This window comes from Furipterus horrens, unplaced genomic scaffold (genome assembly GCF_987537825.1).
Source record: "Furipterus horrens unplaced genomic scaffold, mFurHor1.1.pri manual_scaffold_6, whole genome shotgun sequence".
Lineage (NCBI taxonomy): Eukaryota > Metazoa > Chordata > Mammalia > Chiroptera > Furipteridae > Furipterus > Furipterus horrens.
In genome coordinates this window covers 176844765-176867225 of record NW_028327176.1, presented here as the reverse complement: position 1 = coordinate 176867225, position 22461 = coordinate 176844765, and the positions used below count along the sequence as shown (strand labels likewise).

General features: G+C 44.0%; 1 protein-coding gene across 6 annotated transcripts in view; it reads left to right on the top strand.

The window, feature by feature from the left end:
- Window positions 1–22461, top strand: part of PLAGL1 (PLAG1 like zinc finger 1) — a 54766-nt gene that overhangs the window by 26108 nt on the left and 6197 nt on the right. For 2 of the 6 annotated variants that reach the window (XM_090279934.1, XM_090279938.1), the window contains 5 exons: window positions 2165–2238; window positions 6184–6215; window positions 7528–7649; window positions 10581–10654; window positions 21273–21747. In XM_090279934.1, the coding sequence (XP_090136060.1) occupies window positions 21596–21747 (152 nt within the window). In that variant the 5' untranslated portion in view covers window positions 2165–2238; window positions 6184–6215; window positions 7528–7649; window positions 10581–10654; window positions 21273–21595. Of the gene's footprint in view, window positions 1–2164; window positions 2239–6183; window positions 6216–7527; window positions 7654–9998; window positions 10106–10580; window positions 10655–21272; window positions 21748–22461 lie in introns of those variants that run through there. The other 4 variants (XM_090279936.1, XM_090279937.1, XM_090279940.1 and 1 more) reach the window with 4 other exon arrangements.

The following is a 22461-nucleotide window of genomic DNA, read 5'->3' as shown; positions in this document are numbered from 1 at the left end:
AGAAAAAAAAAGTGATATTTAAAATATGCATTATTAATATAATACTACTAAGTCTCTAGAGTGTATCTTCTATTAGTTTATGTTTCAAAAGATCTTTGAACTTTGTATATCTAACTCTCACGAATGCTAGCTATTCGTGCTGTTGTGGGTTATATGTATTGCGTGGGACTATTACAATAATACATTTATTTTTCAAAACTTATTATTCTTGGGCCATTTTAACCGAAAGTCTGTATCAAACATAAATGACTTTGGCTAATGGACCAAGGTAGCGCTTGCATTTGGAACAGTTCATCAATCCTAAAATTAGTGCCTTACTTTTGAGAACAGAGCATGGAAAGCCTTGAGTTTGTCTCAAGGAAACATCAGCATACCTTCTTTTACATCTTCGCTCGCTGGCTTGGTTTCCCAGGGAGAATTTATGGCGTCTTCCTTTGGCCTCCAGCCCTTTGTGCACACCTCTATTATAGCACTTAACACATTGCCCTGTAGATCTTTGTTTAGGTGTATTCTTTTAGTTGGAAGTAAAGCAGCTGTGTCGTATTCATTTCTATATCTCCAGGCCTCGCAAAGCTCCTGGCTCGGTGAATGCCTCCTGAATGAATGGGGATTGATAGCTCCCTGTACATTACTCTGAATGTAATTACTTATCCAGGCTTCAACTGCAAATACTACATTTTAAGAAAACTTGATTGATCTATTGTTACCTGATTGGCGCTATAGTCTTTTAAAACCTTTCTTTTATGGAGGATTATTAAACCTTTTTTTTTTTTTTTTTTAATTTGGCAAGTTTGCTGGGCAGTCCATCACCTTCTGAGCAGGAGGCACAAAAAGTGCATGGAATTGTCCTTTTCAAAGCGAAGGTCTCTTCTCTAACATTCTTCCCTAAAAATAAACCTCAAGACATTGTTTAGACATTTTCAGTAAGAAGATGAAAAAGCTTTTGATTTAGAGTTTTGTAGACTTTCACATAACCAGATTTAGTGATTGAGATGGACAAAGCTTCCATTTTACATGATTTAATTCTATGATGTAATGTTAAATAATTCAAAATAAAACATCCTTTGACAATATATTTAGCCAGATTTACTACCACTGTATGTTATGAGCTCCATATCAAAGGACGCAGACACCTTCATCTCTCAGTGACAAGTGTAAAGGAAATTTTGATTCTCAAGGATTACGGAATATGATTTCACAGAACCCCAGGACAAGCCCAATTTCTGAGCTATTCTCAAGTTAAAACATATCTCTTTTTAAACCAGGGCTTTAGGTGGGAACTAGCTGTCAACATTCTTTGGGAAAAATAACATCTTAAAATTAAAATGGAAAATTTTAGAAAATGTCGGTGGGGAGCAGGTAAATAAGCACACAAGTACGGGAACGTGCTAACAGTTTACGCTCTGTGTTATTTTTGTTTTATATTACCACCATGATTATTTTTAAAGACATCTACTTGATCTTCTGTTCTGATGAAAGGTAGGGATGAAACTTAAAGCCCAGGTTTACAAATCTGTGAGTTGCGGTAGCACCCTTGTAGAGGCGCGGCGATTGCGCTGCTCCTCCACGTGTGGTAGATACAGCAGCCTGCGATTCCGTGGAGATTTTTAGATTTCTCATGAAATGCCTTGGTCATTGATAGGCTCTTGCCCCCATAAGTGTTAACTTGTGGACGAGAAAGCAGGAAGCAGAGCACTGGGGTTTATCACTTGGCTGTACGTGAGTGCTCCTTGCTTACCACTTGCTGTTGCGCACTTGACTCAAATGAACTCATTTAATCCCCCAAAGGCACTCATGCTGTAGGTAAGATTATTGTTTCCACTTTACAGGTGAGGAAGCTGAGGCAGGGAGAGACTCAAGAGATTGCATGAGGTTGCTCAGTGGCCCCGGGTGGCACCTGGATTGGAATCTAGGCATTCTGGCACCATGGCCCCTTCTCTTGACCACATCACTGTACTCCCTCTCGAAAACTAAAAATCCTTAAAGAACTTGAAGGTGTGCCTTTGGAATGTTGGAATATGCCACTATGGCGTGTTGACGGAGAGAAATTTTTGGTCCTGGCATTGCACTCAGATTCCGTATATAAACATCTACTTACACAGTACTAGAGTGTGTTTTTCAGTGCCCTTTTTTTTTTTAACCTTTGATTTTTTCCCCCCTCTAGGATTGCTCTCACGTCTGATGTGGCTTCTGTTTCATGTCACATCTAAAACTGCTCTGTACCTCAAACTGAGAAAGGTACGTATGTCTCTGCTAGACCGTCTGACTTCTGCCCCCTTGGCTCTCCGTGGTCAGTGGTGAGTCTGTGTTCCCGTTCAGTGTTCCCGTTCGCTCTGAGTTAGAGTGCTCACCAAAGCCTTCTGCCTCTTTCCCACTAGAAGGAGTTTTTTATACAGTTGGTTTATATTTATCATGACTTGCTTACTAGAAACGTGATGTCCCTCTCTTACATTTTGACAAGATGTTTTAACATTGTTTTATCTTACAAAAACAAACAAATACATACCAGGAGGAAAAAATAGGAGTGTTACTAGAATCACATTTAGTATGTTGCATATATTGCAATTCAGAGTCTCTAAATCATGTGCCTAAAAGCGTAATATGAGGTGATTGTCAATTTGCATGTTCTGTCCAAATTTCCTAATGTTGTGAAATCCGTGTTAGGAAATAAGGGCCCCTAAATCCAGTGTTTATTTGAAGGAACTCTTGGTTGGCAGGATCCACAGTTTTTATCTCTTATCATTCTCCATACATCTGGAGATTATGATTTGTATGAAACACCTATTTCAAAATAGCAATTCCTGCCTTAAATGTCACATTCAGCATTTTGGTTGTTTTTCCCGCACAACGTGCATTTTGTTCTCTGTTTCAGCCCATTGCCTTCTTCACCCTAAAGCAACCCTCCCCCCCTTTGCAGCTTTAGTGCTAGCAGTGTTGCTTAACCATAACTCTTGGCTTCACTCCAAACATTTTTTTTTTTTACAAAATGTCCTTGACTGTAATATGCCATAATTTTTTTTTAGTTTCAGTGTTCTTTGTAAGTTTCCTTATATTTCATCTTACACTTCAGTTTTTTTCCCCCCTAAATCTCTCACTAGATAAACTGCTTCCAAATTGAAAAGCTCTTCACAGTTGCTTCAGTTGGAAGGCCAAAGTGAAGAGAATATTAGATGTGTGTGTGTTTAAATTCCTGTTCTCCAAATAATTCTAATTGAAACTAGTTCACTTCCCCACCAACACATTTGAAAGAAAAATACTAGCAATAACCAAAAAATGCCAGAATCACTTCTATGTATCAATCATCCAGGTAACTTTATAACAACAATAAGACCAATTCATGCCAGACCCATTTTTGATTGTCTTCTTTAGTTAAGTATGGTATTGCCATTAAAAGCACAGCTAATAATAATTTAGAAATCTTTCAAATATACGACATAAAACTTGAAGCCTGCATGAAATTAGAAATTTCTTTTACAAGGACATGTTAGGATGTGGAATTGTATTTTGATGATCCAAATGAAAGATTATTGGTGTGAATCAATAATTTATACTCTTCCCGTTATATTGTATTCTGAAACAGGTTATTTAATGTTTTCTAATTGTGAACTTAACCCAGTTTGTAAAATCGTTCTTGATACTTATTAACAGACCACATCTACTTTGTAGATATACTTTAGACTCTGTCCCAGTCATTGTACCTCTATTTGTACATATGTAATGTATAATCTTTTAACAGCTCTACAAGGTAGAGAGATGTCACCATGAAGAGAAGTTAGGAAGCTTGCCGAAGATGACATACCTGGCAAGCAGCGGCATTAGTGTTCAAACCTAGAGCCACTGAACCCCAATGCCAGCGCCCTTCCTCCTGCGCCACCCCACCTTCCTTAGGTGGCTCAGGCACACCTCATATTCTGCTGCACAGGTGTTACATTTTTTTACTAATAGAAAGCATGACCTTTCACCAACACAAAGATTACAATTCACTGTATTGTGATATTTGCTCTATTGTGGTCGGAACCCTAACCCTCAGTATCTCAGAGGCATGCCTGGTGGGATGCTATCATTTGGTTAACATTTTTCATCTAACTGTACGACCACAACCTACTCTTGAGAAGAGTATGCTTTTCCCATAGTGGAAAAGGAGAATTAAATGTATTATCTTTCCACTTTTAGGTAAGAAAGGTTACTAAGAAATATCATTAAAATGTCCTTATTTCCTAACTCCCTGAACAAACAGGTTAAAACGAAGGCAGTTGCAGGGGTAGGAGAGTTAGGGGTCATAATATGAGAGTTTTAAATATTATTATTAAAATTAGTAAATAAAGCACCTTTCTCAATGTGTTTAAAATAACAGTAGGCGTTATGCATGTTTATTCTGTAGCAAAATGTACTTTAATTGGGAAATAATTGATCCATTTTGTGTCATTTCCCAAGATGTTTTCCTTTTTGTTTGAGCATAGGAATTAAAAGTGATTCATAAAACAGACACACACAATCAACATGTAACTTAGAACCACATCAAGGTGATCATTTTATGTTCTTTCCCTAAAATAGTTCCCATTTGCCCTGTACTTTCAACACAGTGCGTAAGAGTGTTGTTCATTCTGACTGACGGAAGCTTTAAAACTCTCCATGGACAGTTACTTTTATAGAGAAACTTCAATGTTCAGTTACTGCATTTATTCTTTTTGTGCACTTTTTAAATTTTGCTTTGGCTTTTTGTTTTTTCCTCCAAGGAAATTACCATTTCACTGATTTTTAAGGTATAAAATGGATAAATCCAGGAGCGTAGTCTATGCGTCTCCTTCTGTAACACAAGCCTGAGCATACTGCTCTCCTGATAAAACCTGTCAGTGATTCTGAGTACGCAGGACCCTTGGTTGCAATTGACAGAGACTAATGGGATCATTGAAGAATTTCAAACAAGTCAGGGGACAGGAGCATATTTGCACATTAGAAGAATCACTCTGACAATAGGTTGTGATTAGGATGAAGGAGAGAGCCAGTCCAAACACAGAGATTGAGGAGCCAACATGGCCTTAGTCTTCAGTGTCTAGAAACGTCCCTCTACCCTGACCTAACTGGACTGCAAGCTCTAGGCAGCAGTAGATGTAAAGGAAGCCACGTGAAAATTGAGTTTTGGCCAGTAGAGCGGGCTGGTCCTGCATCCTCCAGCGTACCTTCCTACCGGCCCTCACCCCACCAAGTTTCGGAGTACCGCAGATCGGAAAGTTGTGTCCCGTACATGGTTGCCCATGTTAGGCGCTGGGGATTGAGGATGGGCCCTGTGAATGTTCAATGTCTGTCTATTTCTCCATCATTCCTCATGAGCCCCACCTGTCCGGTGTGTGAAGGGAATCGAGTGTCCACAGAGGCCAGACCCTAGTTGAGACCAAAGTGGCCGCACATTGTGGCTGCTCTGATTTTCCAAACCTCTGCCTTCTTGCTTAACAAATCCTCACTGCCATGTTCCCTGCTTGCGAGTTCTCTTCTTGGGTACAGCTGAATACCAGCTACTCAGCTTCCTGATGCCCAAAGCAGAGAGGGCACGTCCTGGCACACTTCGCCTCTGCAGCAGGCCCCTGGTCCCCAGGCAGGTCCTCTCCCAGGTCCATCTTCCCTCGGGACCTGTTCCCCACGTGCTGGGGCAGACTTAGCGGGTCCTGTATCGCACGCAGGAAAATGGGGCTCCCTGGTTGCTGATTCTTGGATGTCTGAAGTTCTTCCTGCCCGAGCTCTCCATTCCCAAGTTCTGATCTCTGAATACGGGCTGCCATACCCTGCGTGCTCCGCACTCCGTGGGAGGGCCTTCCTAGGCCTCACCCGAAAGCCTCCGGCGTTCAGCCACAGGACCGGAATGGGATTGGCTCGGAAGTCTGGACCCCCGTCAGACATTTCATTCGGTGCCACACGCACCTACCATTACTGCAACATCTGAGAATCAACAAATGTGTCAACCACCTCACTAGCACTTCCATCTTTGGGAAGTCCACAGCCCCGCTCGGTGCCCCCGTGCGCGGCCCGGGGAGACACTTCTGAGCTCGGGGAGCAGGGCTGGCCTGTGCCTGGAGACCAGCAGCACTGGCCTCTCTTTCCTCTTCTTTGTTGACTTCCCGTTTTCCCCCACTTTGGTTTTTGATCAGTTCAGAGTTTAAGATAACTTTCTTTGCTCTCCCTTTCTAGGTATTTGCATAGGAGTCAGAGGAGTTAATCTTGTGAGTAAACACTTAACATCTGCTTGTTCCCTTCCTTCTCTGTCTGCCCTGCCCCCTCTCTCACCCTAAAGCACAGGCCCAACAAGCGCCCCTGCAGAGCCCACACTCCTCCCTGCAGCAGGGCCAGTGGGTGGGGGAGCAGGGGGTGCTTCTTTGGAAAGTAATCCGGCTTCAGTTACGGCAGCTGCCGCTGGTCTGTAGCACAGGTGGGCACAGAGTCTTAGCACCTGTGCGCGGCACCGGCAGGTCTGCATCTCACTCCACAAGCTCAGGGACACAGGAAGTAGCCTCTTTTTTATTCCCCGTAACTACCTTAATTCACACTACGGCCCCATTTGGCCAACCATGAGGGAAATGTCATTGCAGCCATTTTTAGGGGGCTTCCCTTCCCTCATGGGTTATGTCCCAAAACCTGGAGTTTCCACAGTACTTGGCAGATGAGGGACTTGCCTCTGGCCCTTGGCATTATCACAGTCAAGGTCTCTTGAAGCCTCAGGGCCACCAGTGGAGGCTGGAAATCCCTTGCTCAGGTCCCGCCTCCGGAAGGCACCCCACGCATGCCCTCCCGGGGATTCTGTACTGCCTTGGGGATCAGCTGTGCAAGGGCTCCCTTGCTGGGGGCCGACAGGTCTCCTCTTCCTTTCCACAGCAGGGGCAGGAGGGGCGGAGGGGAAAGTGTATTTTTCTCACCTCCTTCCCCACTCTCTCCTTCTCCCATCCTAGAAGTTGGGCAGAATCTGCTCACTGGGTTTAGATGTTAAAGACAGACTGCTTCTGCCATCATCTGGGCTAAAGTACCAGGACTTACAAAGCCTGCAGCCTGTTTTAAATGAACTAAAAAGGAAAACTGTTGGAAGGACAAAGTAAAGTTCCAGAGTTGTCCTGCCATAGTGGTTTAGAGGCCAACATGAAGACAAAACATCACCCAACAGTGGCAACTGTGGGCGTTAGGAGAAGGAAACAGATTGAGAGACTATAAGCTTGCAGATCTAATAGCGTAGCTCAGCCAGAGAGAAAAATCTTGTATGACTCTAGACGTTCTGACTAAGGAGAGGCTGGGAAGTGTCACACAGTGAAGACACTGACCTGTTAATAATGTGGACTCTCATATCACACACCCTGGATGCAAGTTCTGGCTCATGCTGGCTGGTTGTGTGAGCAAATTAGTGTAACTTCTAAGCCCTCGTTTCCCCCAAAGTAAAATGAGGTTGATACCTCCTACTCCTACACTGTCGAAGGCATTGAGTAAAGGGATTAAAACAATGGCCATCACTTTGTGAGCATCCAGTAAATGTTAGCTATTATTACATAGTTGGTGCCAGTGGCTAAAATCTAATTCTGGAAGAGGAGCCTGGAGGCTGGAGTGAGCTGTGTGGAGCCCCTGCTTTAGAACAGGTGACCTTCAGAGGGTACCGCGAGACATCGAGGCGAGAGGTAGGTAGGTGGATTTGTCTGGGATTTTAAAGTTGAAGATTAAAGATAAATATTTGGGAGGCCTGTGACCGCAAGGAGTAGTTGAAACATTGGTTTATGAACAAAGTCCCCCAGGGATTGCGTGAAAAGGAACAGGGCCAGGTGCCAGGCTCACAGATCATTCAGATTTCCAATGACCCTTTGTATCATGTTCCGCTATGTCATATGAGTATGACTATCTCATTTAGGGTCTTCACTGCAGAGGTATAATCTAGTTGTTCACTGGGGCCCACCTCAGTGAAGTAAGATTTAGCTGCCTGCAATGTACCATATCAGGTGGACTCCTTTCTATTTGGAACTATAAACTTCAGGAAGTAAAATTAAAAACCTTAGTTGAGAGGTTTTTCAAAAACAAACCTTATACATCTTCAGTCTAGAGGAGTCTTTCAGTGAAAACCAAGGCAGAATTATCAGTGTTTGGGGCTTGCTCAGTTCTTTCCCACTGAAATCATTAGAAATAAAAAAGTCAGTCTGAAGAACTTAAGCAAAATCAGGAGTAGCTAGAAGCGAATGAGCTGAAACTGGAAGAAAATCCCTTTGTTTAATTTGGTTTCAGTGAATGCTCAGCAGGCAGCTAAACCAGTTCATTAACAGGAAAAAAAAAAAAAAAAAAAAAGACGTGTTCTTAAATGTTTCTCTCAGAAGCAAATGCCTAGAAAAACATATTGTGACAACCAGAAAATGCATTCTAGAAATCATATGCTCTAGATTCATGAAACTTGAGTTTTTGTCATCAGTGAAGAACTAGGTCATTTACCCCCAAATAGTTTCCCTTTTATTTAACACAGTTAAATAGAATTAATCTGTCTGCCATGTGCCAGTCCCTGTTCCTAGAAAAATGTGATTTTTCTTGCTCCTCTGGAGCTCAGAAACATCTGTGTTTAGGAATGTTGAATGCTATAGGGTCATTTTTTACTGTATACTTTTTTATGTAATTGACATATTAAACCCTTCTCCTGTGATTTTGAAACCTAAGTTCAGACCTGAAATGCAGTCTGCAAGTAGCATCCTGTCAAACCTAGATGTGTTATTTTTCTGAACTGTCTCTGCTCCGCAGTATTAAATTGTCCTCCACCACACAGGATTATCCCCCAGGGCCATGCCTGCTTTCAGGTTCTCTGTTGCATTGTTAACTATTTAAGCATTGGACTGGTGCAGAGATGGCAGGTGGGAAAGGCCAGGGACTTGATCTCCTCCCGGCCAGGGTTCTCCTCTTTCACTAGTGCTGCTTACATTGAGCAGCTTAAGAATAAGCTCCTGTGGGAGCCCTCGGAGGCCAAGGAGCATTGTTGAATTCAGAAAGGAATCTCTTTCTTTTAGTGATAATTTGAATATTTTGACAATGAAACTAAGCTACTCCACTGCCTGGTTTGCGTACTTCATGTCATGCGTGCGCTTTCTAGTGAAGCAGAAGAGAGCCTCCGCCCCTCTGAATTCACAAGTCGGTATTGTCTGTTGGTGAGATGGGTAGAAGCAAAGGAAGAATCATCCAGAAGAATTTCTCTCTCTTACTTTAATGTTTTATAAAGACTTTAAAAAGAAATTAATCCAGGCCTTTGGAGACCACAGTAAATGTTGAGTATTTTGAGAAGAGAGATGGGCCATGGAGATGATTTGTGAAGTGTTTGTACATGCAAAGTGAGGAATACATTTAAAACAAATTCTCTGGATGATTCAGGCAAAGAATCTGCTCATCTCCAGTTTTTTCCTGAATGGTGATGGCCTATTTTAAAGATTTAGTTGTCTAAAATGGCCTTAATTTTTCTGTTTTTAACTTAAAATGATGTTCTTATGCAGAACAGACATAGCCTTTTTTGATCAAGTTAAGAAAAGAGGCAACCAAGTGAAAAAATTACTTAGGTGAGCTCTAATTGGCTTTATTTCATAAAATGTTTACCTTTGTACTGGGTAAGAAAACATTGAAAAGCTTTTCATCTAAGAGGATCAACTGGTTGGAATAGTCTTAGTTGGAAGACGCCAAGCTTTATCGTTAATTGGTGAACAGAGATACTGGTTTCCGAATGCTCAGCAGGGATCTGTAGTGCAAAGGCAGCTGCAGGCTCAGCCCTGAAGACTTGGGAAAAACGTAAATCCCAGGGCCCCGGTGATGCTGTGTCAGTCCGTGCCAAAGACTCCCCTGGCCTTCTGGTACATGGCCAGGTTTGGTAAACCACTGTGTTGACCCTTCCATTTAGAGCCTTAAGCCTCTTCCCCAGTACATTTGATAAATCTATACGTTTATACAAAACTGTTGTTGAATGAATGCCTACTAGTTATTACTGACTTGTTCTGTTCAATTCATAATTTGTTTCAGGTTTTGTTGTTGCATGGATTTGCATACCTGTTTTATGGTATTCTAATACTGTTGATTTTAAAAAAAATACCGTTTCCTCTGAGTGCTCTTTTGAATATTTTATGTAAGCAATTGCATGTTTTTTTTTCCTAGTTGCAGAAAGCAGGGGAAAATTTCAGGGTTTTTCTAATCCAGTTGCAAGTAGGACAAAGGATATAATAGAAATACTTAAAGGTCGTCTTGGGCAAGATTATATGAAATACTGAAAATCTTCTAAGTTACAACATTATGAACTTTATGACACCTTTTAAGTATAGCAGATGATTCACATGTTTTAAGACTTTTGCCATTTGGCATTTCGGAGATATTTTAAAATTAAGGGTGGTATGTCTACTGAGGTATTATACTACAGGATTCTGAAGTTTAAACGTGATCTATCACTTAGTAAAATGCATGGAAAAGCAATAGAAAATCTCCTCTCTGCTCACTGTCAATTGAGTGTGGGCTCTTGAAGTGAAGCTCCAGGTGCAGTGTGAGGGGTGGGGGGGAATGTCTTTCTAGTTTCATTCACTGAAGATGTGTGAGATCTCTTCTTACAGGTTTGGATCCTCCAGCAAGCTTCTGCGAGGAGTCTCTGACTGTCTGAATACTGACGTTTCCTGTCATCCAGTAGGTACGCAAGTGATGGTAGCTCTTTAACATTATTTCTGTCTGGGCACAGTGACTGCTTGGGCACACACAGTAAAATTAAGTCAAGGACGTGCAGGAGGTTCAAGGTACTTAAGAAAGGTTCTAGTAGAGAATAAAAATCCATTTCCCCCTCACACTATAAAAATACCTTAGAGCAGAATTCATAACCTTTTCTCTTTTAAAAAACGTGTTTCAGGGACTCAGAGGACACGATTAGCAACTTTTCATATCCTCTGCTGTGCCCCTCCACAGCCCCGTAGTATCTGCAGATCTGTGGAATTTTCTGCTGACAGCCCTGTCAGTTCAGAAGCTTTAAGGCTTTCTTGTCTACGCTCCTAACTTGTGTACACAAGAGGATGTGTAAAGGTTACCCTCCCCTTTGTGGAGGATGTTGACTGATAAGCTTGAAGAAGATGCTGGTCACATACCAGTAGCACTAGGAAATCCAGCCGTAGAGTCCGAGGCTTTATTTGGAAACACTATAGTGGAAGCTGCTGCTGCCTGTCCGAACGTCTTAGCTAGGCAGGGGCGAGCTGTAAGCAGGAAGAGTGCGGCTTAGCTTGGAACACCTGGGTTTGGCCTCTCTGGTCACCATCGTGGTCATCGGTAACGATGTTAAAGGAAGTGAACACCCTGGGGGCACTCACTGCGTGCTAGATGCTTCGCTTAGTACAGTTCATGACTCTCAGTATCGTACTCATCAGTGCCCGTGGGCGGAGAACTTAAGTCTCTGAACCTTAGTTTCCTCATCTGTTAGAGGGAGATGGGAATGCCTTCCTGCCTCTCACAGGGCTGGCAGATGGAAATCAGTAGACAAAAACAGCATGAGAGGGCTTAATGAGTTCACCTGAAATATACTATTGTTTCACTAAATATTATTTTGATTCTCTTTGAAATATAATGTTCTTACTAAATTATATTTTGACTTATTGGCTAAGAGATTGAAATTCATCCCAACCTGCCAGTGTATCTACTAGCAGTTCTGATTAGGTGAGGCAGGGCTGGTCTTGCCCTTGTAGCTCCTGTGGCCCACGGGATTGACGTTAGAAGGCCGGGCATGATAACCAGTAAGCTCCTGGAATGCATCTGCCCCGTAGTTGCTGGAGAGTCTGTGGGCTGAAGACAGGTAGGGGGTGGCTCACACACCAGGCAGTAGACACAGGAGCAGAGTGGGACAAGCCCAGGCAGGAGGGAGAGGACAGTCGCTAGGTGAGCAGGAAAGGAAGCCCAGCGTGAGACACTGCTATAGGCTACTGGGAAGGAGCAGCAGGCATGCAGCAGCAGGGACCTGGGGCTTCTTGTAAGCACGGTGCCGGGCCTCTGGGGTGGCTGGAGCACAGGCCAGCACATTGAAGCCGCTTCGATGGGCTGCGGAGGGACCACACATGTGGGCTGTGAGGACAGCTACTTAGGGAGCGCTCATTGCTCCCCATTGAACTGGGTATAATTGCAATGGTTTGTTAAACAAACAAAGGACCCAAAGCTGTGAATGGGGGAGAGAAAAGCCTTAAGGTGAAAAGGAGAGGAGGCCCTGCTCGCTAGTGTTCCACTCTTTTTCAGCTTTCCCTCTTCGTTTCCTTGACGTTCCTTTCTCCCTTTCAGAGAAGCTGGTGCAGGGACTTGGAAAAGTTGCCTTGTCTCTCTCATGTCATTTCCTTTTGAGAGGGAAACCTGATGAAATGTTTATCATCTTCAAAGGGAAAAATGAAACACTGGGGTCATCCTACAGGATAAATATTTATATTTACTTCCTAAGTAAAAATCCTTTTATATTTCAAATTAAGTATTTCTGGATGAACAATTTGCTTTGCATTTTGAACTTATGGACGTGACATGGGAAGGCAAAGAGAAAATTCTCATCGAAGCGTCTCGTAGTGCAGTGGCTAATAAATAAGGCACGCGGCCGCCGAAGTGGGCTTCTGCCGGAGAGGCCTGAGCCTGGGACCTGGGCAGCAGTTCCGTTTTTCTTTCTTAGCTGTGTACACAGTTTATAGTAAAGTGAGTTCTGGCTGCCCATCCGTTGCAAAAGCTTGAAAAACAATAGCTAAGTTGTCATTTAAAACTGCCAGTTACATTTGTGTCCATTTGGGTAATCAGATTTGGTCTCAGGCTCCTTTCGTGGCAAAGACCAGTTAGCATTTCAGAACAGTACTTCTGAGTCAGCGGTGCCCTCGGGGTACTGGAGCTATCCGTGGGGGACGGCTAAGTGATTACTTGGAACTGTTTTCTGGTGTAAAGCAATCTGTTGATGAAATGTCCTCACTTTCCCTGACTCCCGGTTCCCTATAGGATAGCCCTGAGTCCTCTCCTCGTGCTCCCAGGGCACTGCCCCCTCTCTAGGCCCCCTGGACTCACACCTGCATGCCAGCCAGCGCGAACCCCTATTTCTGCTGCCCTGTGCTGCTTCCTGTCTGAGCTTTTGGACGTTCTGCTGTCTGCCGAAAGCATACCGCCTTCCTGCGGTCCACATGGTCCACTCCTAGACTTGGCCTAGGGACCCATTATCAAAATTGAGAAAATACAGATATTCAAAAAGGAAAAACAAAGAAAAACTATCTCTAATTCCACCCCCTAGAGATATTTTGTTGGCAGTATTGTTTTCTGTACATTCAAGCCTTTTTCTGTTTATTTAGAGATATTGTTTTAGAATCAAACAGTCCACCCAAGTCTTGAGCATCCTTTCCAGATCTCATATAATTTTTTAAGTTTCCTTCAAGAGATGTTTGACTCATGAATCTGGCTTCCTGTCACCAGTGTGACTAGTCTGCTTTTCTTGTTTCTTTTCTCAGTTGAGCCTTTACCCTCACACACTTCCTGGGAAGGACCCAGGCTTTTCTTTTCCCTGGAATGGTAACCGTATTAGGACAATAGGCCCTGCCGCTAATTAGGTAGTTTTGGTTCCTCCATGCCCTTCTCTTAAAGTCCCAGGAAAAGAGATCAGGCTGTCAGCTATAGAAGCTTACCCTAAAAAGGGCCTGAAGGGTTTGTTGGGAGGGAGGAGGGGGATCTATTTTCAGCTGTCACAAAGGACTAGTCCCCATCACTGACTTTAATGACTAGAAAATCTTCTCCTAATACCAAAGGCTGTTGTCTGGATTTCAGGACAGCTCTCTGCCCCTCACCCCCACCGTGCTACCTAGAGTTCATTAATAGTCTCCTTACAGCAAGGTCTGCTCCACTTCAGCAGCAAAACCAGCCCTGGACCTCACACATGCCTCTCTGGGTGCACATACCTATTTTGCTTGTTTGTAGACATTTGATATTTTTCCCTAAATGTTTATATTTAAAACTACAGTGTATGTGATGGGAGAGGAGGCCTGTGGAAGATTTAAGAATCTGTAAAGATGCTTCCGTCCCTGTTTTCGGCTGGATGGGTATTAATGCGAAACAGCCCATCCCGAAGTGCTTTGGCCCTGTCTGGGGACAGCCCAGTGGTGCAAAAACCCTGCCTCCACTCCCTGCGGGCAAGGGAAGGGGCCTGGGCGCTTACAGATGTCTTTAAGATAAAGCACCGTTGTGGTGACAGACCCTGGCTCAGTAATCCTTTTCCTTTGCTAGGGTAACTTCCCTTAGTCTTCTGTGACTCCCTGAGGCTCACGTTCCTGGGCCTCTGCCTTTTCCATTGCTTCTTCGTGCTTCCCCCCAAGTCCAGCTGAGACAGCGCTAGGGGCATTCTCTGCCTGCTTCTCCCTCTTCTCCTCCCACCTTCCTCACCTCTCTTTCACATAGGCTGGAGTGGCTGGCCTCCACTATTACACAGGTTAAGTATTATGTTCAATTTGCTGAACATACTATAATGAAGAAAGGCTCCCACCTGTAAAAACCCTGCCTTTTTTTAGTAGAGTGGGCAAGCAAGCAAGGATTTTGAGCTATTGGGGTCTTGTTTTATAGTATTACCAGTTAGAAATTATTTTGTAACATCTTAGCACTTTTCTTTCAGTGCAAACTTAGTTCTCATTTTGCTTATTTTTATCACCATTGACCTGTCACTACACTGTCTTACCCCAGAGGAACTGGGGGAATTTAGACGGAAGGCTTCTTCTATCCTTGGAGCCCCGGAGAGTTGCATGTCCCCGCAAGCCTGCTTCCATCCTGTCCCACAACGCAGAATAGATATCCTAAGGGAGGTTCCGTCTAGCTGCAGCCTGCTGGAAAGAAAACAAATTCCTGCCCCCGCCCCCCAGGACAACCCACTTCACAGCACCACTCTGGGCTGATCCTGTGAGCTTCCCAATAGGAGCAGAGGCCACCCATGTAGAGCTCGCTAATTTATGAAGTCACTTAGAGAAGCAAGATTCACAGCGGTCTCTGCTTCTCTGAAGCCCAAGTCTAAGCATCATTTGCTCTGCTTGGCTAGAAGAGCGCCCCAGCCCCGCTTTCCCGCTGTAGGTCTCCTTGCCGACTGCCTTTAGGCTCCATGAAACCCAGCACGTCCCAAACAGAACTTGGAACTCCAGTGCTTTGCTGCATTTTTCTCTGGATTCTCACCCTTCCTTTCCTTGTCTGCCACGTCTGTCACCTCTTTTCTCTACCCTCACTGAAGTTCTAATCTAACAACTCTGTTTACAGTGTCCTTTCAGCCTGCCCTCCCTTCCTTTTCAGGCCACTGTTACCTCTTCTGGGACAGGGCAGAAGCCAAATGGGCTCACTGCCCCTGGTCCCACCTCTCTACAGTGTAGCTTACGTGTATCCCCGCCATGATTATTGTTCAGAAGTGTAATTGGACAAGCCTGTTGCTTATGATGGATTCCTGCTGCCCGTCTCCCTGGTCACGAGCCTTGGTTGTCCTTGCTTGGATTTCTGGGCTTACACCTTTCCCATTGCTTCTCATCTCCCCTGACACAGTGTTTTGTTGGTGTTCTCTGCCTGGTTCTACTCTTCCCTCCCCACCTGCCTCACTCCACCTCCACATAAACTCCGAATTAGTGGCTAGCCCTGATTAAATAGGTTAGTCATCTACTAAAATATTACAACAGAAAATCCCACCCTCTCCCAGTGGGATCCAGCCACAGATCACTGACCCTTCCTGATTGGTTTTTGCTTCTCTCTCCAGCCTGTATGGCCACAAGTGTTCCCATATTTGAATCTAATTCCATTTCTACTGATCTACATATTGTCAGGTGGCCTGTATTGATTCACTTCCTTCGCCTGAAATAGACCACTTCTCCCTTGGACACCAGGTGAACTTACAGGCTCAGCTTTAACTTTGGCTTCTCTGTGAATTGATCACATCTTACACGAGTAACTGTATTCCTTACCCACCTGGAGAGTTATTAAGTTTGCCTTTTTTATGCAAACATCTCCATAGAGCAATTTAATTGACGCCTGTCTGTAAATTCCTAAGGAAGAGCGCCTCTGAAGGCACATGTCCTGTCCATGACTCCAGTCTGATGTATGGCCTCTTTCCCTTAGCGGGTTTCGCCTCACTTTCTATTTTTGCCCGTCTGGCTGGTTTAAATGTTGAATTTTATTGCAGTGTGGTTGTTCGGAGGGTGGTGGGGTGTTAAGAAATAAAACAGAAAATTCAGATGTAGTAAGTGTATGACAAAAGAAAGAAAAAGCAGGGACAGAGGGAGTAAGGAGTGCCAGTGGTGGGGGCGGGGTTGGCCTGGGATTGAACGGGCTAATGAGGATTGGCGTTCTGCCAGCCAAATACAATGAGGAGGGAAGGCCACAGACTCGAAAGTACAAGGGCTGTGATTTTAATGATGGACCAAGAAATCTGTCTCTCTCTAGGATATTAATGATAGTTGTTTTTGAAGCTTTGTTCTCTGTAGAGTCTTTTTAATTTTCTTCTTTATCCTAGTGTCTTTTTGGTATTTGTTTTGTGTCAGTTTTTCTTCTGATTTCTGGTGACCCCTGGCAGCTTAGGGGTTTATGAACATGAAGCCGTGAAAAAGCTGCTGTAGGCTTTGTGTGCCTACACAGGGCTTGTCGGCCAGGGCCGTGTTGTAGGGTGATGCAGGTAGGCCCTGGGGACTGCCCTTGGTTCTGGGTGTTAGTGAATTTTAATGATAATGTTTGGTTCTTTATTGGAAGATGCTGAAAAATAAACCCCTATGATTTCGAGGGAAGCCTGCTCCCTAGTCAAAAGATAGGCTCTGTCAAATGATCTTCTCTACCCATATTTGAAATGACATTTGTATAAGTGGTTTACTGCTTGAATTTCAGAAGAACGTTATCATAGAACCTTTTTTAAAAACTTGATAAAATGTAGCAATTGAGAAACAAAATATGAATCCCATGGATTAGGAAATAGTATCAATGACTATGTCAAGAGTCAAACTGAATTAATAGCACTTTTTTTTCATCTAAATCAAAGTTTCTTATTTTTGTGAGTATAAGGAGAAACAGAAGTTTATTAGCGGCCCTTTTTAAATTGGCCTTAACACATTTATATAAAAACAATCCCAGGTTTCGGGAGCATGAAAGAGAGAAACATTTGGAGTAGAACTTCCTTATCCACAAGGAATCGTGATGAATGGAGTCAGGAAAAGAACGTGGAGTATCCAAGTTGGGAGACTAAAAATGGCAATTCAATTTCCTCTCAGAAATGGGCCTTGCATTGTGTCACTAGTGACAATGGAAATAAAAGCCAGAAGTCAGAGTTTATTTTGAGATTATTGTAAAACATTTGTCCCCCATTAGATGATTGTGTTACGCAGCTCTGGGGACGCCCTGAAACTACAGTTGTGCCCTGGCCTCTCCCTCGGCCATCATATACCATCAGCCCTCTCAGGGAACACAGTCCTTCCTGGCTGTTGCCATATATATATGTTCTTATTCCAATCTGATCCTCTCTTGTCCCTAAAATAATCAGCATGAACAGAATGAAGCAGATGGCACAAGCCTTCTTTGGCATACTGGCAGATCTGTATCACTCACTCAGTATTTTTAGAACCAAGGGGATTGAAAATTATGTCCTGAGATGTTTTGGGGGAAGACTTACTATCTTCCTAGGGTGACAGGTGTTGAAATATTACCGTATTTAAGACCCGAATGCAATCTGTATGTCAAGTCACAGAATAGGCTGATTATCATCAGGACATCCCTTTGTCAGTTCTCTGTTGGGATTGTTGGTGGTTTGCCAGATAATAGAAAGTTAATCACGAGTCTGTTTGAAGGATGTGGCCACAAAGCGCATCAGGTTTCAACCAGAGATTGGAATCAGCAACAGCCAGCCAGCACTGGTCAAGTACGTGGTGATGGGAGATGTTGTATTATCCTCACGGTTTATTTTTAAAAAATAGCTGAGCTTTGATCCTTGGCCACAGTGAATTTATAGTCTGTTGGGGAAGATTATTTTTATAGGAGTTTGTGACTGTATCATGAAAACCATGCAAATATTTATATTTGAAGGTCCAAATTAATGAAATACAGAGTTAACGGTGAATGGAATAACTATTTGTGAATTTGAATTCATCGTTAAAAGAGACTTCCTGAAGAATTTAAAGAATGTTTACTATCATAAAATTAATTCAGTTCAACGTCTGAGGACCAACTTTGCACTTAGTGTTGGGCTAGGTGTATTTAACCTACAGATCTAAAACTCAGATGAAGTTTTAGTAAAATACATTTATGAAGTAAGTTAAATAAGTGTTAACACGTTTAACGGACTTTCTGTTGTTCTTTGGGATAAAGTTGGAGGAAATGTGCCTCGGATTTAAATAAAATGTGGCCGTGTATGAACCTCCCGTTTTTGAAGGCCCATGAGCAACATAGGTAATGATGTCTATGACTGTTGGACTTCTGAATCTAGGGAAGTGGTTGGAGATTGGATCTGGGAAACCTTATCAATGCTAAAGGGCAGGCACCTTTTTAAAAAAAAATTTGAATTAATTTTATTTTTCTTTGATATTCTTGATGTGTTTGGTAAGCAATCAGTAAAAGTTGATATCTTTTGAGAAGCAGAAGAATGTCAGCTAATTTATACTTGTACCCTCACGTGTCCTTCTGTGTGTGTCAGCGTGTGTATTATCCAGACTACCGACTGGATAATGGACAGCGATTTATACATAGGAAGAGGACGTGTCTTTTTTCCATTATATGCATAACTGAGTGGCTAAAATCATGTGCCAGCTGATGGTTTCTACTTTCAATGCCAGTGTTTCGTAAATCCCATGTATTTGTCCAGTGTGTTTTTAGATGACAGCATGCGTGCAGATCCAACTTGTTTTAGTTGGTTGTCTCCAACAGCCCATTCATATACCTACCCAGAGAGTAAGCTGGAGTTTGAACTGGGGAGTCCTTCCAGTGTACTCATAGAACAAGTGACTGGATCCACATAAGACTCCTCCCTTGGCTCAGGGAAACCTGAGGGTGAGTCAGCACACAGTGTGTCTACAGCAGGTATAGCCTTGCCTTCGTCTCTTCTGACAGGGAACCTAGGAGCCTGCCTGTGCCATCCGTCAGCCAGTAGCCACTGTGGCCACTTAAGTTAATGAGAAGTTTCTGTTTCTCAGTGCCGTGTTTTGAGTGTTCAGTAGTCTTTGCCTATGTGACATTTCCATCATCGCAGAAAGGCACTCTTCTGAATGATTAGTGCTACTTTGAGGTCAGCTATGAGGACAACAGGGAAAAGGTGAATTTCACACTTCATATCGTGTGTGCATTTTAATCTTATTTGACAGACCAGGGAAGAATACAGAGCGATTTCGAGTGAATGAAATGAGTGTATTTAAGGGTGATGACCAACTCCACGCCTTTTATAGCTGGGCCAGTCCTAGCCAGACTTAGGCTGGAGGAGTAGGTCACATCATGAGACCTGGCAGCAGAAACTCGGCCACACAGCGGAGATTCCTGGAAGGAATTATTTTGTGGCCAGGGCTGTCGGGGACGCCTCAGAGCAGGGCCGCAGGCAGGAACTGGATTACTGTGAGGGAGCAGGGAGGTGGGGAGAGGCGTTTGGACAGAGCCAGGACAGGGGTTCGGTTCAAATCATCACACTTAGTCACAGAGGAACGAGGTATGTGCGAGCTGCCCTCAGAATGAAGGTTTGGTGCCAAGATGCTGGCTGAGAACGCGCGTCCCTGGCTTGGGATCAGTGCCGAAGCTCCGGGCCAGAGTATGCACGTCAGTCCTGAAGGTTCCGAGCAGGTGGGGCATGGTGGGGAGGGGTGTCAGCCTGGTGCCAGCTCCTGTGACTGACCAGACACTGAATGTCTGCGTGAGTTGATGAGGAGCGCAGAAGTTTGCTACAGTTTTGCCCATAGGAAAGAAGTGTATGTTCGCCTGTGTACTTGTGCTGTGAGCTGGTATAATTAAAGATGCATGTCCTATTATAATAAAATTCCATCTAGCTAGATTCCAGCTTTCAATCTGAAAGTAACTGAAAAGGTAAGTAAAGACAAACTTTGCACAATACAGAGCAACTCTAAAGACTTGGCAGTAAATGAATGACTGCAGGAACAGGCTCCTTGAAGGCCTGCTGTGATTGGTCAATTGGCCGTGAGTGCGCTGCTTACTTGACAAAGTGCAGAAAGGGCTGGCCTGCGTACAGAGCTACTTCAGGTTGTTTAATGGGAGCATATAGTACTCTAACTGGCACTTGAAAAGTTAGCGTCCACCCGCCTGAGAAGTACTCTCTCTAGAATAGCACAGGACTGTACTGTACGTTGCCAGAGTTGTTCTGTGTTGTTCAAGATGCTGCCTCAGACTCTTAAAGCTCCTCAAATGATGGTCAGTTGGTAGAAAAAGAAGAGTGTTGTTTTTGGTTACTTTGCCTGAGTTGGAAGGGTGGTAATAATTTGGGTTTGAGGCAGTTGAGGTTGAAGAGTCAACAGGCCCACGTTCTAGGAGTAGCCTACCAACAGGCGTCTTGGCCCTCCAGAATGGGGCTGGGGAACGAGGAAATGCCCCTGTAAACAAAAGGGGAAGAGATTAGCGAAAACAATTTACTGGAGGACGGTGCCTACGTATTTAAGTGTAGCCTGAGCTTCTTGCCTGCCCCCCCCCTCCCCCCCAACACCATCAGTTTTGTTTCCTTGGCAATACTCTGTTTCCCCTCCAGGGGCACATCAGTGAATAAACTAGTTTTATTCACATCATTTTGTTTACGTCGTTGAGTTCTTCTGCATGGTAACCTTATAAGCAAATGAACTTAGATGTATACAAATTATTTTGTCTCATCCCCTAGAAGTTTAAACAGGTGTGATAGGCAACATATGTTATGCTGAGAGTGAGTCAAGAGGAATAGCCCGTGGTTTGAATAAGCAGGGATGATTTTTGTTTCTGTGCCAGGAAAACACTCGGACATCAATTTTTTTAATAGGTCATCTGAGCCTCACGCTGACCTGAGATTGTGGTTTGAAGTAGATTATACTGAATCTACGGAAATAGCCATCTCTGTCACAAAGGAAGCTGTGCTTCATCCACCATCGAGTCACTGTGTGCTTGACTCCTTGCCACTCAGGAGAAGCAGGCAGGCGGATTTCTGTGCAGAAGGACCTCTTAAACACACAGGGAGGATAGAGAACTGTGCTGCATTAGAGCCATTTAAAGGAACACACTGCTTCTGGGTAGCTGATTCTGAACTGGTGGGGGAGGAAAAGCATTGTTTTCAAATAGCTAATGCAAGAAAACGGTTTCTCTTCTCTCCACAGACAGTCTGGTGTTCCAGGACTAGCCCTGGCTCTAGTGATGCAGATTACCTTTCTACTCCTGGAATCTCATCTGTGCCTCAGACTTTCTCCTCCCAGCTTGAGACTGCACACACACTAGGATGTGGGACAGCAGGAAGCAGAGCTAGTGGTCCCCAAGAGGCCTTTGTCTGGGTAGAACCAGGCCCAGGACGCTGCCTTTCTCCTGGGCTGGAGTTCAGCTGGGGGGCTCGGCGCACGTGCTCAGCACCATCCTTCCCTATGTACTTAAATGGCACAGCACTTGGTCAGCGCCTCTGAAAAGGAAGGTGCGAGAAGCCAAGCCCATGGCCACCTACCCCTGCCAATTATGTGGCAAGATGTTCCTCACCCTGGAGAAGTTCACTATCCACAATTATTCTCACTCCAGGGAGCGACCTTACAAGTGCTTGCAGCCAGAGTGTGGCAAAGCTTTCATTTCCAGATATAAATTAATGAGGTGAGAGGCTTTAGAAAAGGTATGTGCTTTTACATATGCCTCTAAATGGCTTTGCTCGTCCTCAGACAAAACACTGCAAGGAAAAGGGGTGCAGAATGTGGTTCATTTTAGCTTTTAAAGCTATAGGTCTAGTGATGACTAGTTTTATGTGACAGTCTTGCTGTGCCATATCTGTTCATTCTTTCAGCAAATATGTCTTGTGCTACTACAGTGTGCCAGGTCTAAGAACAGAGAGAGGAAAAGACCCACGCTAGGGAGATAGTCGTGCCAAAACAGATTCCTTGAAATTAACATGCAGTCTGAGTGCTTTGACGGAGTTGTGTAGGTAGAGAACGTAGTCTCCACTGGTGTGGTGATGTCCGGAAGGCTTCTCAGAAAGGTTTCTCAGAAAGATACAATCTTAAGCTGTGGCATGAAGAATGACCAGGAGGTGGACAGCGATGGGGTTCTGGGAAAGCCCTAAGCCTTGGCCCTGAACCCACATGCGCAGAGGGTAGTGTTGGAGGAGCGGGTAAGGCGCACAACGTAGGCAAGAAGGAAGCAGGCCCTTGCCCCTGTTGTCGAGGATTTGTTTATTCTAATGAGTCTAGGTAGTGAAGAACATGGTCTGATCGGAGTGATGGCTCTGGTGGTCATTTGGAGAATAGAGAGGAGGCAAGTAGACTGATTGGAAATCTGTTGTAATAGTCCAGGTACGAAATACGGAGAGCTTGT